This window comes from Alligator sinensis, unplaced genomic scaffold (assembly GCF_000455745.1).
Source record: "Alligator sinensis unplaced genomic scaffold, ASM45574v1 scaffold1303_1, whole genome shotgun sequence".
In the NCBI taxonomy this organism is placed as follows: domain Eukaryota; kingdom Metazoa; phylum Chordata; order Crocodylia; family Alligatoridae; genus Alligator; species Alligator sinensis.
The window spans coordinates 471,285-488,233 of record NW_005842753.1 but is presented as its reverse complement, the minus strand read 5'-3'; the positions used below and the strand labels follow the sequence as shown (position 1 = coordinate 488,233).

Below are 16,949 nucleotides of genomic sequence, written 5' to 3'. Positions count from 1 at the left end.
TGGGGCGGGTGGGGCAGCCATGGTGGGGGACTGGGGGAGCAGGGGGGGTTGGGGAGTTTGTGCAGAGCTGTGGGGGGCAGTGGGAGGGAGCGGGGCTCACCCCCCTCTCTCTGCCCAGCAGCACCGGTGAGTTGGGGCTTTGTTTTCAAAGTGCCGGGAGCTGGGGAAGGCAGGGCAGCCCTTGCCAGGCTGGGAGCGGTGGGCGATGGGCCGGGCCTGGCCTGGGTGATTCGGAGACTCAGCAGCAGCAGAATCTCAGAATCAGATTCGGCCAAATTGATTTGGGACAGTGATTTGAATCACCGAACCAAATCACTGTCTCCCAAATTGGCCAAATCCAAAGCGAATACTAACCGCTTCACACAGTCCTAATAGAGACACTGATTGTAACCACAGACCTGGGATTCCCCTTCTCTTTGCTTGTGCAGCATAAGTATTCCCCTCCCAGACTGGCCTCCCTTCATACCCTGCTTTCTCCCTGCCTTTCCATCTCCTTCCCTATATGGCTTGCACTAAACTTTATATATTTGCATGTTTTTCTCTCCCTGTACAGAATAGACAGGAGTGACCGGAAGTGCCCTGAGAACAGTGCTTGGCCATGGCCACAGCAAGACCAGGGCAGGGCATCCAAGAGGAAATCAAGTGTCCCATCTGCCTGGAGCATCTGACCAACCCAGTGACACTCGAGTGTGGGCACAACTTCTGCCAAGCGTGTATCAATGACTACTGTGAGACTTGGGAACAACATGGACCTTTGGAGTGTCCTGTCTGCAGAGCCAGGTTCCAGAAAGGGAATCTCCATCCAAACTGGCAGCTGGGAAATCTAGTAGATAGCATTAAACAATTGCAGTTAGTTCCTGGAGTTGTAGATCTGTGTGTGAAACACAAGAAGGAGCTCAACTTGTTCTGTTGGGAGGATGGGGTGGCCGTGTGTGTGGTTTGTGAGAGATCTCCAGAGCACAGGTCTCACTCAGTGCTGCTCATTGAGGAGGCTGCCCAGAAATACAAGGTAGGAAGCACTCCATTTTCAGCTACTTCAAACCATTCCCTCTGGGCCAGACTTTCTCAGCCCTCCACAGCCACGTGCACTTCCAGGTATCCCAGCTTCTCCCCCTCCCCCAGAAGAGACTGATTCCAGCAACAATCCTGCTGTATCCTGTGAGACCCTCTGGGCTAGCACAGGACTGTCTGGACCCTAGGACTGTCCTGTCCTGGAGCACTACCCTGCAGAGGACACAGAGGGGTCCCTGGAGGTCCATGTTCCTCCCTTTAGAGGATGAACTAAAACCAGAACTGTTGCCAAATCAGGGCTATAGAGACCATGGGGTAGCCCAGAGATGGCAGGGCACAGGGCTCTGAGAATGAAGGGCCTTGACTACCACCAGAGGCAAACTGATGAATGGGCCAACAGGGTCAAGGCCCAGGGCCCAGCTACAAAGAAGCTATCACCACTCATTTTCTGCAGGCACAATTCAGGCAGAGCAGTCAGCACAGGCAGCACTTTGTTGGCTCCTGGAGGACCTGAGCCATCATTTCCATAGGGAGAGGGTACAACACCAGATGTGTCCTACAGGTTCTTCCTCCATCTACCATAGGCAGTGGAAGGGAGGCCTTACAAACTCAACCCCTCCAAAGGCAAGGCAGCAGGTATGGTTGTAGGGCAGCCTGGCCGCAGGCTGCTGCAGCAGGGGGAAGGGGTGTGCACACTGAGATACCTGCCTGCTGAGCCGGCTGTGATCCCGGCTGCAGAGGGTAAGTTTCTTTCAATCTTCTTTCTTTATGACTGCCTGGGCTTGGGGGGTGGGGGGAAAGGGGGTCATATCGAGATTGCCGCAGTGCAAGAGGGAGTTGGGTAGGGGCAGGGGTGAATCATTCACCCCTGCCCTTGCTCTGCTCCCTGGTGCACTATGGGGGTTGTCCCATGACCTGGCTCAGCTGGGGCCCCATTCACAGCTCCCTTAGAAGTGCACTGCTGGGAAGCCAAAGGGGGGGCACATGCCCCCCAACCCCTGATCTGCAGGAACGGGCTGTAGCTGTGAACTGGGCTCTGCCTGCTCCCTGCCTCCATGCCTCGCTGCAGCTCCTTTGAGGAGTCACCGGGTTGCGCTGGGCTCTTCCTGGGAATGGCTTGGAGCACAGCGGGGCAGAGCGAGGTGGGTACAGGGGTTCCAGGCGCTCCGTCCCCTCCAACCTGATGGTGCAGCTGAGGCTGTCCCTGCTCCAGCCCCTGGCTCCAGGCCCCCCTAGACGGTGCAGGAGCCAGGGCTGGTACGGGGAGGCAGCTAAGGCCGGTGCGGGGCTGAGGGCCTCTGGTTTTGCGGGGGCCACTGGTGCCAGGCAAGGACCCCAGGCACGGGGAAGGGGAGGCCACATGGGCACATCGGGCCCCAGCCCTGATCACAATCCTGGGGCCATCTCTGCTCTGCTCCCTCCTGATCCCTGTCTGGTCCCATCCTCACTTCCTGCCTGCCCCTCAACCGTTTCCTCACCCCCTGCAGACTTTCCTACTGGGGGAGGCATGAATGCATGCATGCACACACTCAGCCCCCCCCGCAAAAAAAAAATCTTTTCTCCCGCTGCCTATGACATGTAGCTTTCTACTTTTTTCATCTCTGGTTAAATAGTTAATATTGGCAATTTCCTGTCATGGCTGGATGGCAGGGCAGTTATCTTTGGGCTCTATAAGAACATGATAAAGAATTACAAGCATGCTCTAGCAAGCTAAGATATATAGCACTAGAGATGTTTCCCTCTCCCTTCTTCCTTCATTAGGGTACATCTACAGGGAGTTCCCAGCCTATCTCTGCATCGCTCCTTATGAAGGGTTTTGGACTAACAATTCAATGTGTGTTTTTTGGCTTTTCTCCATAATTCCCTCATCTACATGGGTAGTGTAACAAGGATTGGGTGAGAAAGGCACCAATCTCCCCTCTTCCCCACACAGGCTTTGCTGTGGGATGAGCAACATTTCTCCAGGGTATAGGACAGGGTGAATGGGGTACCAGGACCATCCTCCTGGGGAGCCCATGCCACTGCCTCTTCTTCAGCTCAGCCCCAAGCCCATGCTGCTAAGAGACAAGCAGCCCCAGTTGTAGCTGCCGCTCAGGTGGGGAGAGCCCAGGTAGATCAGATGTTTCTCCCTCTCCCTGCACTCTCCCCATCCACAGATGCCCATCTCTGCTGTGGGCAGCAAAATTCCCCCTCCTCTGGCACCTAGCATGGGAGCTGAAAGAGCGTGTTATGCCTCTGAATCCACCACTCTTTTCTGTACGTTAGGACGGGGTTCTCCTCTCCCTGGAAGTCTGTATGAGGCAAATAGAGAATTTTCAAATGTGCGATTTCAGGGGATACAAGTTTGGACATCAGACTGTTGATATTTCTTTGGGATTGTCTTAAACAAAAGGACAGCTTGTTTTAATAACACAGGAATTCCCAGGCCTCCCTGGCTGGTTGTAAAGCCAGGAGAGTTGTTAGGGACCTGCTTTTATTTTATTTTAATTCAATCCAAGGTTCCTCGGGTCTCCAAGGCTGTGGATCAGAGTTCACAGTGATTTAGATGTATTCAGCGCTGTGTCCTGTGATGAACTGTGCATTAGCCATTATAAATGGCACTGTTTCTTTACATGTTGCTATATTGTGTGCCTGCTTAAGGACCACATTTGCTTCAGTTGTGTTTTCTGTTCAGAAGAATAAAGTTGCCAGCCCTGTGAGCTGTGTTGTGCGCTCTCTCTCCTGAGCTGATCTCATCTCCACACCACTATGGAGCCACAAGGCATAACATGTCCTTCCCTTCCCCACTTCCAGAAGCAAACACACCTCAATCTAGTGTTGTGCTGGCATCAGCAGCCCCCATCTGCGTACACCTGTTGGTGGGAACGATCTCAACTTTGTAGGACACTGCTTGCTGTAGCTGCTGCTGCATGTGGGACCCTACACCTACAAGTGCTGATGCTGCCCTTTGTTATTTACTCGCCCTGGATTCCCCAGGCAGCAGGATCTGGGGATCTGGAAGATGGAGCAGTGTCTGGTAACTGGCACCACCAGTGTCTGGCACTCACTTCATTCAGCAGGGTCCCCAGGACAGGACATATGCGCGCTGGCTAATAACAATGTGCCAGTCTTTGAAATCACAGCAGGGAAGGCACCTTGGTTGTGTGTGGCGAAAACATACCCGTCTCTCCATCCCCAAAGGAAAACTCACCCAAGGCATTTTCCTTCCCTCAGGAGCAAATCCAGCCTGAACTGGAGAGTCTAAGGAAAGAGAGAAAAAGGCTTGAAGCCCAGAGAGTGAGTGAGAGTCAGAAACACCAGGAATATCAGGTCAGTGTTCCTGGTCACTCACCCTCCCTGGGGAGGGGGAGGTGGGGATGTCTCCTCTTCTGTGCATTTGGTGAAACGTGTGTTGGTTTTTGACTGTGTTGGTGTGCATGGTTAGAGCAATTGACTTCTCTCGTGTCAGATATAAGCCCTCAAAGCTGTAAAAAAAAACCCCTTCCTAAGGTGAAGTAAGTGCACAGAAACCAGGCAGGGTGCCTGAAATTGCAATCAGAGAGGTCTAGGAGCAGAGGTGCTGCAAGGCCAGAGCATCTTTTCAAGACCACGGGAGCTCCAGGGGACTAACTCTTCCCATTGTCAGTCTCACTGTGGCGCCTGACTCTCCCTAAGCATCCTGATCTCCCCTCCCTGGTTTCCGACTGCTCACTGCAGGAAAAGACAAAGGCTGCGAGGCAGAAGATTGTGTCTGAATCACAGCGACTGCACCAGTTCATCGAGCAGCAGAAACAACTCCAGCTGGCCCGGCTGGCAGAGCTGGAGAGGGAGATTGAGGTGATTCAGGAGGAAACTGTCACCAAACTGTCTCAGGAGATCTCCTGTCTGGACAGCCTGATCAGGGAGATGGAGGACAAGTGCCAGCAGCCACCAGTGGACCTCCTGCAGGTGAGGCCCCATGAATAGCCCTGCACCTTGACAGCTGTCCCGCCCCCTGGTCGCCATCTTAGGACCAGAAGTCCCACCCCCTGACCCCTGACCTTTGCCACCAGAATTCCCTCCTCTTGCCCCCCCCAGAAATTCTCCTTTCGAGATGGGGGCTTTCCATCTTAGAACCAAAAAAACCCACCAAATCATACACCAAAAGTCAGGCACCTACTACAACATATTTTAATTTTATTACAAAAACTATTCTGGTCATGATGTGTATTTGCATAGTGTATACAGAGAGGTTTGCATAGTAACTTAAAAATAAATTCTTAGTCTTGTGTACAGTCTGTGTGTATGGTGGGGTGCGTGTGTATGTGTGTGTGTATGTAGGGTGTGGGAGGGTGGGGAGGTTGTGAGGGGTGTGGGTCGCGTGTGGGGCATAGGGTATGTTGGGAGTTGTGTATATGTGGGGAGCTGGAGCTGGCTGCCTTCCCTGCAGGAGCAGCCCTGTAGGAGAGGGACGCCCCAGGTGCTTTCCCCTGTGGGGCAGGGATGGCAACCAGCTCCAGCGCCGTGTGAGTGCAGGAGGCACCAGGGACACAGATGGCCCCACAGAGCCTGTGCTTCTTGCTGTGATGTGCAGCACTGGCCATAGCTATGCCCCACCAGGCACCAGAGCCCCAAGCGCTGCACCTGCTGCTGCTGCTGCCACTGGCACCACCTGCCAGGGCTGTGTATCATGGGGGGAGTGTGGGCGGGTCCCCCCACCCCCACCATCCCTCAAACCCACACACTGCCCATCCAAGATCTGTGCTGCTCCTGCCCTCCTGGGCATGGGCTCAGTGCTGCTGCCAGCCTAGCCTCACACTCCATGTTCTTACCTGGCTGCAGCCCTACCCTCGCTGCTGGCTTCCCTACCTGGTGCCTGCAGCTAGCGAGAGCCTGGGGACATGGAACAGGTCCCCAGGAGCTGCAACAGTGGCAGCAGCCTCACCCAGAAGCTGTCGGCTGGAGGGGCTGGGCCCTTCAGCCCACAAGGGTGGGAGCAAGATGCAATAGGGCATGTTTCGGGATGTGTGTACACATGGGCACCTTGCTCTCACCCTTGTGGATGGAAGGACTGAGTGGAGCACAACTCCTTGGTAGGTGTCCAGGCCAGATGAAAGTGCCTGATAGTATGGATGTGGCCTGTGGGCTGTATTTTCCCCACCCCAAAGTAGATGCTGGTGTGTCGCATGCAGTCAGAAAGTTCACCTGCCCTTAGAACCTGATTGAGGCAGGTGGCACTGAGCTCCCTCTTCCCTTTTTCTTTCTCCCCTCCAGGACATCAGAAGCACGTTGAGCAGGTACGTGGCTCCTCCTCACTCCGAAGGGCAGGCAAGGGCCTGATACTGTGATATGGTCACATCTCCATGGGGCACCACAGCATCACATGCAGGGCAGGATCACTGCTAGGACACACATCTTTGATGGCATTCAATCCTGAGGTCATTTTATACAAACTCTGGGGTGGGAAGGATATGGACAGTTCTGTGCTGGAAAACCTGAATCCTGGCAATGAAGGGTGCTGTTACTGACTGCACTGCCCCTGAGGGTGGGGGACAGAGAGAATCAGTCCCCAGGTCTGTCCAGCTATTCAAAGCTGATACCACGAAGCTGAGTTACCAAAGGAAAAGAGAATGACACTGAATTGTTTTTCCCAGGTGCAAGAAGGGGCAGTTCCAGCTACCAGCGGGGATTTCCCCTGAGCTGCAAACAAGACTCAAGAGCTTCAATGGACTAAACCTAAGGGAGATGATTAGCCTATTTCAAGGTACTGAGGGGGAAAGTTGGGAGATAAAAGGGAAATGCCTCTGTGTGTGGGGAGAAGACAAGCTCTTGGCAGTGAAAATCCTGTGTCAATCTGCCCTCCAAATGGCATGTACCTGGGCACACAAGGGTCAGTTTTGACATTTAGGCACGTTTGCAATCTCATCCCACCCTTCACACAGCTACTATGCCTACCCAGGAGACTGTACACTATCTAGTCAGCTCTGTGGCTCCATATAAATGTAGTTAAGCATTTATTCAATACTTAAAGCCCAGATGAAGTCTCCCAATCTACACATTTTAGCCCAGTAGCCTAGTGGTTATGGTGCTGACCCAGTAAGCTGACCATTTTGTTTTTCCAGACACTCTGCAGTCTTATCTGAAGGAGGGCTCATACCCGAAAGGTAAGTGCTAGTGCAGATCGGATTGTCTTCACAACAAAATACCAATGCAGCGCTCCCCTCCCCTCCCCTCCCCTCCCCTCCCCTCCCCTGAGAAACACTCAGCCAAGCACCGAACTCCTTGTGCTGTGACCTGGGGGGTTGGGCTGGGATTTTCCTGCCTTGGCTTGTGGATTTGCTGCCATGTCCTCCCCTTTCCCCAGTGCCAGGCTGTGGAGCTGCAGGGCTGTCTCTTCTCGGCCTCAGGGGACCAGGGCCAAGGCAGCTGCCAGGGCCCAGGACAGGACGAGGCAGAACGGGGCTGGTGGGGAGGGTGAGGAATGGCCCCTGCTGAGCTCTGCCCTGACATGGTGATTCTCTCCCCAGTGACGGTGACGCTGGATCCAGACACGGCTCATCCCCATCTTTTCCTTTCTGATGATGGGAGAAGTGTGAGATGTACGATCATAAGGCAGCGTCTGCCTGACAATCCTGACAGATTTTATACATACTCCTATGTGCTGGGCCGTGAGGGATTCATCACGGGAAGACACTGCTGGGAGGTGGAGGTGGAGGTGGGGGAAGAGGCGTTCTGGGCCGTGGGGGTCGCCAGAGAGTCCGTGAAGAGGAAGAGACTCATCCACTTGAGCCCAGAGTGGGGGATCTGGGCTGTGCAGTGCTCACGTAGTCAGGTCCAGGCTCTCACTTGCCCTAAGCCCACTGCACTGTCCCTGTGCCGGGTCCCCAGCAGGATCCGTGTGTGTCTGGACTGTGCAGCGGGGCGAGTGTCATTTCTCGATGCTGACACCAAGGCCCCAATCTTCACCTTCCCGCCGGCCTCATTCTCTGGGGACAGAATCCATCCCTGGTTCTGGCTGAGGGACGATGGAGCTGAGCTCAGGCTGTGCCACTGAAACGGGGGGTGGGCAGGGGCATGTCCCACGGGGAGTGATGCACTCCAGCCTCCTGCTCTGTGCCTCAGCACTTGAAGGAGACTGTCCCAACAGAGACACCATACTGATATTTCAGTACTATCCCCATACTTGTAGTTTAATTATTATCCCCAGCAAAGGGATGAAAGGTTCAAAAAGCAGTTTGGGAGCCTGGGAAAATTCCAGCCCGGGAATTGGCTGGTGGCTCCCCTTAAAACTAGTACATCTCCCTGTCCCCAGGGTGCAGAGAGAGATGCATGTGCTGTTGAGAAGGCCTGGGAAAAGTCTTCAGCATGTTTGCACCCTGCGGTTGCCTGCTGGACGCCTCGTGGGTGGGCCAGAGGCCAGCAGAGCATCTTAAGGGTCAAGCAAAAGAGAGCAGATGCCTAGGATGAGCAAGTGAAGTTCATATGTGAGCTGAACAAATTCCTTAGGGTAGGGACACAGCCCTGGGAAGCCCCTAGATAGCAAGAAGGTGATTCCCTGCTGGGTTTGGAGACTTGGGGGTTGGTAACAGTGTGATAAACCCCCTGTGTGAGTGGATGGGGAAAGGACTGTGGCTGGACTGGGCGGCTTGGCACAAAGAGATGCCAGCTAGGGAAAGTCCCCAGGATGCCCGTGTGGGTTGAGACCCAGGGAGGCAGGACCTGAGGGGAAGCCTCAGTGTGCCTGAGTGCCTTAAGGAAAGTGAGTCCAGAGGTGCTGCCTGGTCTGCTGGGCGCAGCTTGCTCTCCCTCTGTGGGCACGTCCACACATGCAAGCATGTGCACTTGCAGCACATCAAATAGAAGCGGTGCAAAATTTGAGCCAGGGCTTTTTGCTTCAGCGAATGTGCTCACACATGCACTTTGTTGTGGAGCAAACTGTGCCACTTGGGGCAAGATAACCCTGCCTGATTCTTCCTGGATCTTCAGCCAGGGGGAGCTAGCGCCTGGGGCCAGCACCTGTGCTGTCCCCAGCAGCATAAAAAGCTGCCCTGTCCTGGCCCCAGTAATATAAAAAGCCGCCCTGGCAAGTAGCTCAGAGCTACTAGCTCTCAGGAGCTTCTGGGTCCCAGCCAATTGGTACCAGCGGACACTGCCCCTTGTGCCAGCTGGACGCTGCAGCAGCCCTGAGAGTTCCCTGCACCCTCTACCCACCGCAGCAGTCTGGCAGTGGGGGCTGCTGCCTGGCTGTGACCTGCTGTGCACCTGCCAGACCTGGATGGGGACTGCACAGCCAGTAGAGGCATCTGCCCCTGTGGGCCAGCTGCCAGTGGGCTGTGGCTGCAGAGTTGGCCTTTGTGCTGCACTACTGCCATGTGTGCCCCCTGCCCGGCCATCTGGGCAGCTATCGCCTGGAAGATATTCTGGGTGTGGTGGCCTGCTTTGAACTGTCAAAGCATGTCCTCCTGGCCCCATTTGTCCAGGAGGTCAGCCGCAGCCAGCTGGGTCCAAGGTGTTAGTGCTGAGCAGGCAAAGTCCTACCACTGGCTTCCCCTAGCAAGAAGTCTGGTGTTCCCTATTGGAAAACTGAAAAATCCCAGATAAAAAAAATCCCAAAGTCACTCTGTAAAATACCCCCAAATCCACGTTCCTCCACAAGTAAAACAAAAGACCACTGTAAAGACAGAGAGAGAGAGTAAGACAGAGACAGCGATCAGTTGGGCAATGTTTTATTGATATATCTGCAGTGGTAAAGCAAGTCTCTTATCACAATAATAAAGTGAACTCTAAATACAGGTTTCATGAATTCAAGAATACATATTTTGCTGCCCTCCCACAAGGTGATGGCCCCCACACAAGGGCTACGGCCCCCCAAAAGGGGGTTCGTCCCCCACCCAAGGAGTTTGGCCCCCAACAGGGACTTCAGCCCCCCAAAGGGAGTTCAGCCCCCACACAAAGGGTTCGTCCCCCACACAAAGGGTTTGCCCCCCCCAAAAGGGGGTTCAGCTCCCACAAAAGGGGTACATCCCCCCAATGGGGGCCAAATGGCCCCTGCAGGGGCTACCACCCCTGCCCACCCTCCGCACCCCCAGACCCCCCCGATGGGTGCCCCACTGAGCCCCACCCCCCAACTTGCACCCCCAGGCCCCCATGGCCAGCCCCGTCAGCACAACCCCAGGCACCATCACTTAAAAAAAAAAAACCTAGGAAAAGAACAGAAAAAAGGGAAAAAAAAGGCTCTGCTTACCTGAGAAGCAGGGGGGGGCATTTTTTCATTCCAACACATGCCCGTTGCCCCACCTCAAAGGAGTTTGAGGCGGGCAAGAGACACGTTCGGACGTGCCCTGTGTGTTTAACTATGTAAATAGCTCTGTGGGCTTGGTGAGGCCATGCAGAGAAGAGCACACAGAGGTGCATGGGGAAGAATTTGTGTTTTGCAGGAATTTGAGTGGAAACAGTTTCTACAGACCATGAGATGCCTTGGCTTGCACTGATATCCTGAGGCAGCTGGAGCCTGCAAGCATGTGATGTGAGGAGTGAGCGACTGCCCCTCCCTCCATTTGTTGGGCTTAAGTCGGGGTGATTAGCTATTGATTGTGAATAGTTAACTAGAGAATTCATATAATGAGTATCTAACATGGTGCCTAAGTCATTAGCTATGTATTAATAGATTTGATCATCCTTTTTGTGTAAATAGCTATCAAGTGTTATTCTTGTATTGACTCAACCTTGTGTGTTGTAAATAGAGAGTTCCAAACTTCTGATATTATTTAATGTTCATTGGCACGTAGTGATTACCTCCTGTATATAATTAAATTTTGTAAATAGTTATTTATGAGTCTGCAAGGTCTTTCCATTGTAAAGGGAACCTCTCCTCCCAGGGAGACTCTGGCTGCTCCTAGGTGAGATGAGCAGGAGGTAGAGCTACCAGGCACCCCAGGTCCTGAAAAATTGAACATGGCTGCAGATAGTACCATGCTCCAAGGGTTACATACAAGTTTTTTTCCTTCCTGCCTGTGTCTCCTGCTGCCTCCTGCTAACTGTGGAGTGAGGGAAGCCACAGCCCCTGTAGCGGTTTCATTACCTCCAAACTACCTGCCACAATCCCTTGGCTGAGGTGGGAGAGACAGAAGGAGGAAGTCCTGGCTCCTGTCCATGGCCCTACTTGCCAGGCCATCCAGTAGTGAGTCACAGTTGTGCAGGACTGAGATGGCATTAAGCCTTAACCTGGGACTGCTCTGAAACTGTTCTGTTTATGATGGCAAAACATGCTACAGATTGTAAATGCCTTGAAGGTAACATGTAACAGCACCTTTAGCTGTGATGGTCTTTGCAACCACATATTTTATTGTTGCAAACCCAAATGCTTGGAACCCGCTGCACTCTGAGGGGTTCAAGTTCCAGGAGCCTGAAAGCCCTGGTGCAGATGTGCAACAGCTAATAGTTGGCCTGGCCCTAAGGCTGGGAGTCAGGAGCAACTTCTGCTTGGTAAGTGAGGGGGGAACTGCAGAGAGGGATAACAGCACCAGGAGCAGGCTGCAAGGGGGAGAGAAGTGAGGGGCAGTGGTGCTGAGGAAGAAGCCCAGAGCTTGCATTGCTGCTCCCCAGTTCTGCAGAAAGACCAAGCTTTGGTGTGGTTTGGTTTGTGGTTTGCCCACCTGCTCATTTTGTTGTTCTTGTTGACTGTGGGGACAAGGTTGCCCTGAGGAAAATAAAACTGTCTGGAAACTGAACCCAAAACTGAGCAGCCTTGATAAGGCAGCTGGGTGAGTGACCTGTTCACACCCATCTACAAGAGATCTGGGACACGTTCCCTTGGCCCCCGCTCTGGCACAGGCATGAGAGCTGCCTGGGGTAGCAACTCCACTGGCCTTTATTTTACACACCCTTCACAATGCAAAGAAGTAGAGGTTTCCCTGGCCAACCACAGTTTTACCAACCATGGTTTTGAGTATCTATGCTTAATATTCTGTATATCATTTTGGCTACTGCGGTATACAGTTTTGAGGGACCATGGTTTTCTATGGCTGAACATCAGCCTGCCAACCACTGTCTTACCAACCATGGTTTTGCCAACCATGGGAACGTTCATCAACCTAACTCTCACGCTTGGCGATGGAAACCTGCACTGATCCCCTAGAAAGGCACGGGGCAGATGTTTCTGAAAAGCTCACTGCTGTTGTCAGAAGGCTCTGAGTTCACCCAAGAGTCAGCGATGAAGTGAGGCCCTGGCCAGTACTCATGCCAGCTCCTCAGAATAATGAGCATGTCCCTTATCTGAGCCCTGAGACATGGCTGGCATCACAGGCTTTCTTGTACAGTGCAGTGACTACCTTTGCTCAGGGCAGCACTGATGCCAGTCACAGCCATGCCACCTAGCTGTAACCGAAACCACTCACTGTGCTAACAGAGTGTACCCCCAGGGGTGGCTGAGGTGCCCCAGGTGGGCACACTGCCCATCCCCCTACCCCATTTCTCCACTTTGGCCCTGCTCTCTTGCCTGCCACAATTGATGTTTGACTTAATTCTCTATTTCGGGAGGTGCTTGGAGGGTTGGAGTTCAGCCACTGGTGCTTTGCTGCGCCCAGCTCGTAGTCAGGCTGCCGGTCTGTCTAGCCTGAGCAGGGCTCCTCTCGCTGATCCTGTTTGCTGCATTGCTCTGGAACCTCCTGCCCTGCCTCTCTCTGGTCTGGGCTTTACCCGCTCCCAGGCTTCAGCCTGCCTCCCTTCTCACCTTTGCTTTCAGGCTGCAGCCCCTGCTTGGCTTCAGACTACCTTGCTCTCTGCGGAGCCCCTGGCCCTGTCTGAGCATCAGCTCCTCTCAGCCTAGATTGGAGGGGCAGAAACTCTGGGGTGGTTTATGGATAAAGGATCAAGAGGACCCAGCACCACAGGCCCAAAGCGACTGGGGTTCCAGTGTAGAGCTGGAGAAGAGACATTCAAAATAAGACAACCAGGGAGCCAGCAGACACCAGAAGTCTTCCTGGGCAATGAAAGCTTGTCATCTGATTCTTCCCCTTCACCCGCCTCAGCTTTGGGAGAAGTAGGACACTTCCCAAATCACTTCTTTCCAGCAAGGCACAGCAGGCCACGTGGGACAAGGGAGATTTCCAAGTAAACCTTGGGATGGCAGGACTGACCGTACTGAGAGGGAGAACCCCTCTGCTCAAGTCCTGTTGTACAGCCCAAGCAGTGATAGGGGTGAGGGCCGAGGTGCCATAATGGGAGGATGGGGGCAGGACTCTGAGGTTACACCACCTCTGCGTGTTTTTCATGGGTTGGGGATGTCCAGTCAGTGGTGATGGGAGCTGGGATGCGAGGGCAATACAGGAGGAGAAGCAGGCAGACAGGTTGGACTCCTTCACTGGGTGGCTGGTGCCCACCGCTGGGAGCTGTAAAGGACAGACTATCACCTCCCATGCCCTCACGGCCATGCGGGTCCATGTTGGGATGGCTGGCAGTTGTGTGTGGAGTAAGGGCAGAAAGAGCAAAGCCACAGCTGCCCCACTGCGCACAGCTGGGTGCTGAACTGTCAAAAACTGAATGACATGACAACTGAGACTGAAAGCCCAAAGGCCCCAAAACTCCAAGAGAAGTTTCCAGAGTGTCTTCACTGTCCCCCTCTAAAGCATGTAATGTGCTCCAACCCTGCTCCCACAGCGCCTGTGCTGAATGGGAGACATGCAAACCCAGCACCTGGGATTCATGGGCAGACCCCCCATATAGCAGACCACAATAGTCTTTGTCAGCAGTGCCTACAGGTGGTCGTTAACCATCCCCAATTCTCCTTGGGGTGAATGTCATCCTCACTGTCCAAAGGCTTTAGGCCCCTCTGCTCCCTTCATCCCCCTTGTTGTCTATTGCTTTTAATCTTATGTATTTTCCTGAGTTTTGCATTGCCTTAAGAAACTCCATTTTGTATTGTTCTGTAGCTTGATATAAGTGCTCAACCTTTTACTCTTTTGTATGCTGTCTGGGGGAGAGTGTGTTTGTGGAAAAGGAAAACATGAGCTGGTGACTGCCTGAAGAACGCAGACAGGTAAAAGACCAAGCAAGAAGACTCCACCCCAGAACAGCGCGAGAACGACGGCAATTGGCCTTCCAGGAAGAACAGCAATAACCCAGCAAAAGCCCAGACAACTGGGTGAATTTACAAGGCTATACAAGACGGGGTGAGACATATCAATGTTGGGTCTTGTTCTGCATATCGCCCTGAAGCATCAGTACATCTGACCAGAGGGAATGGCAGGAGCCCGGCTTCTACTTGTGATCAACTGAACTGGCCACTAAGCTGAGCCAAGTACCAATAAGACTGGTAACATATACCAGTGCAGAACAGAAATCGGGGACTGAATGTTGTGTGTGTGTGTTTTATTAAGTGCTTAATCAATAAATGCAACACTTTGCCTTATCCCCCGTTATAAGGTCTCGCTCGTGATTTGAGCAATTGGCAATTTGTGTAACATTTAAGTGGTGGAAAACTGCAGAAAGGGGATATAAAGGAAGCTCCATGTTTTCTTCTTCCGGTGTGCACTCTCGGGGTTGTCAAATTCCCTGAGCTTAGGGGAGAAGTTAACTTCTTGCTGATTAGGAGACTCAGAAGAAAGAAGGAATCTAAGAAACTGAAACCTGGGGAGGTCGTTTTTATAGTAGCTTTACCTTATGTGCCATGAAAAAGGTTTTACAGGGACTGGTCCGAATCCTTGGACAGAAGACATAGTGACAGGTGCTGGTTCCTTGTCACATTTAGAGGATTAACTGGAGAAGTACCTGCCAATTTACAAGCCACAGACTTCAAAGGAAAACCAGACTGTGGTCTTCTGGTTATTGTGGGAAGGATGCCAGGAGGGGTATGATAAAGTAAGGAAAGAAAAACAAGAGAACAGCACATTGCAAAAGCAGTTACAGCAAGTTAAGGAGGCTTGGGAGTCCCCTCCCTGCTACTCCAGCCCCCGCTCCCTTGCCCCCTACTTACCAGTTCCAAGTCTGGCTCCAGCTCCTGGCTGCAGTGAGCAGGGACTTCCCGAATCATTGAAGCTCTCCGAATCTTTTCTGAAGATTCAAAGAGTTTCAAATTGATTTGAACCTTTTTATTGGTCCCTGGATTCAATTCAGATTTGGAGGTTCGGCCACCAAATTGGGTCGAATCTCCTCCAAATTGAATCAGCACTCAAAGATTCAGACAGCCCTAATGGTGAGTCCTTATGCAGAATGGGGAAAGCTTTGAGCAATGAGGTCAGGCCCCAATGGCAAACATTGTAGAGAAAGCTCTCCAGATTCAGATGCTACAGTCAAAGGGGGTGGTGAGTGTTACCACTCCTAGTGCACCACTACCACCACCACTGCAGCAGGATTAGGGGTGCCCACTGGACTTGGAGCCACCACAAGAGACAGGAGAGCAACAACACTGGAGGCTCATAGGCAAAGTTACTTGGGATCCCATAGGGAAACCTAGAATTTATGGCCAGCAGGGAGATGGTGCTCCTGTTAGCTTTAATTGACCCTGGAGCAGCAGTTTCACTAATAAAATTCATTCCACATGATGGCAAAAAGTCCGGACAAGTTACCCTGAGCTCATTCCAGGGGCAACCAAGTATTGGCTGGGAGTGGACTCGAGTACCCCTCTCAGTACAAGGTTTCCAGACCGAGAGAGAGCTAATTCAGACCCCCAACATGACGAAGGCTGTCATTTTAGGAACAGCATGATTGATTTTCCTGGAAGAGCCTTATGGAAATTAGAAACTCATCCTCACTACTCCCAAAGAGCCATAATCACAAAAGGGGGTGAGAAACAAATTGCAGCCCTATCTGCAGAACAAGTCAAAAATGGTGTTTAAAATTCCCCACGGTCTGGATGCATAAGAAAACAGGCTGTGGTAAAATCAAAGCCTGTGTTAAAATTACAGGAGAGTTGGTGCCACCCCAGAAGCAATATTCCTATCCTAAAGAAGCAGAGGTTCAGCTTATGCAGATCATTCAGGATTTAGACCAGCAGGGAGTTATTAGGAAACACTCACAAGTATGGCCTTTTTTAAAGGCAGATGGCAAGTCGTGGCATTTAAGAGTGGATTATAAAAGGGTTAATAAAGGCACAGCATCCATGGCTCCTATGGTGGCAAACATGACAGAGGTCATACAGGAGATACAAGCTGCAGCAAGATACTTTTCTGTGATTGATCTAGCAAACTGGGGTTTTTTGCTATTCCTTGACAGAGAGGACCTAGTCAGGGAACTTCTGGAGGGACTGGACGTATTTAAATCAGCTGGTCCTGATGATCTCCACCCCACAGTGCTGAGGGAATTAGCAGAGGTCATTGCGGGACCCCTGGCATGGCTCTACGAGCACTCGTGGGGCTCTGCTGTGGTGCCAGAGGACTGGAAAAGGGCCAACGTGGTTCCCATTTTCAAAAAAGGGAGGAAGGAGGACCCAGGAAACAATAGGCCAGTCAGTCTTACCTTGGTCCTGGGTAAGCTTTTTGAGAGAGTTATCCTGGCTCATGTCCGCGAAGGGCCAGTAGGGGAGATTATGCTTAGGGGCATCCAACATGGGTTCATTAGAGGCAGGTCCTGTCAGACCAACCTGGTGGCCTTCTAGGACCAGGTCACAAAATCCTTAGACGCAGGGGTAGCAGTGGACGTAGTCTTTCTGGACTTCAGGAAGGCCTTCGACACTGTCTCTCACCTCATTCTCATTAAAAAACTAGGGGACTGTGGCATTGACACCTACACAGTCAAATGGGTCGCTAACTGGCTGGAGGGCCGTACCCAGAGAGTGGTGGTGGATGGGTCATTTTCAACCTGGAGGAACGTGGGCAGTGGGGTCCCCCAGGGCTCGGTCCTCGGACCTGCACTGTTCAACATCTTCGTCAGCAACTTGGACAAGGGGGTAAACAGCTCCCTGTTCAAATTCACAGACGACACTAAGATGTGGGGGGATGTGGGCATGCTAGAAGGGAGGAATAGGCTGCAATTGGACCTAGACA

At 52.5% G+C, this 16,949-nt stretch overlaps 2 protein-coding genes across 2 annotated transcripts in view; one reads left to right on the top strand and one right to left on the bottom strand.

Moving 5' to 3' along the window:
• LOC112552080 (tripartite motif-containing protein 10-like) overlaps positions 1-8,167 on the top strand; it is an 8,846-nt gene extending 679 nt beyond the window's left edge. The window contains exons 2-8 of the mRNA XM_025216590.1: positions 554-1,009; positions 4,225-4,320; positions 4,708-4,938; positions 6,244-6,266; positions 6,624-6,733; positions 7,092-7,133; positions 7,497-8,167. Coding sequence (XP_025072375.1) covers positions 599-1,009; positions 4,225-4,320; positions 4,708-4,938; positions 6,244-6,266; positions 6,624-6,733; positions 7,092-7,133; positions 7,497-8,023 — 1,440 coding nt within the window. The 5' untranslated portion in view covers positions 554-598 and the 3' untranslated portion in view covers positions 8,024-8,167. The remainder of the gene's footprint in view (positions 1-553; positions 1,010-4,224; positions 4,321-4,707; positions 4,939-6,243; positions 6,267-6,623; positions 6,734-7,091; positions 7,134-7,496) is intronic.
• The window catches only part of LOC102381926 (H-2 class II histocompatibility antigen, E-S beta chain), a 603,463-nt gene that overhangs the window by 261,116 nt on the left and 325,398 nt on the right, over positions 1-16,949 (bottom strand). The window lies entirely within an intron of this gene.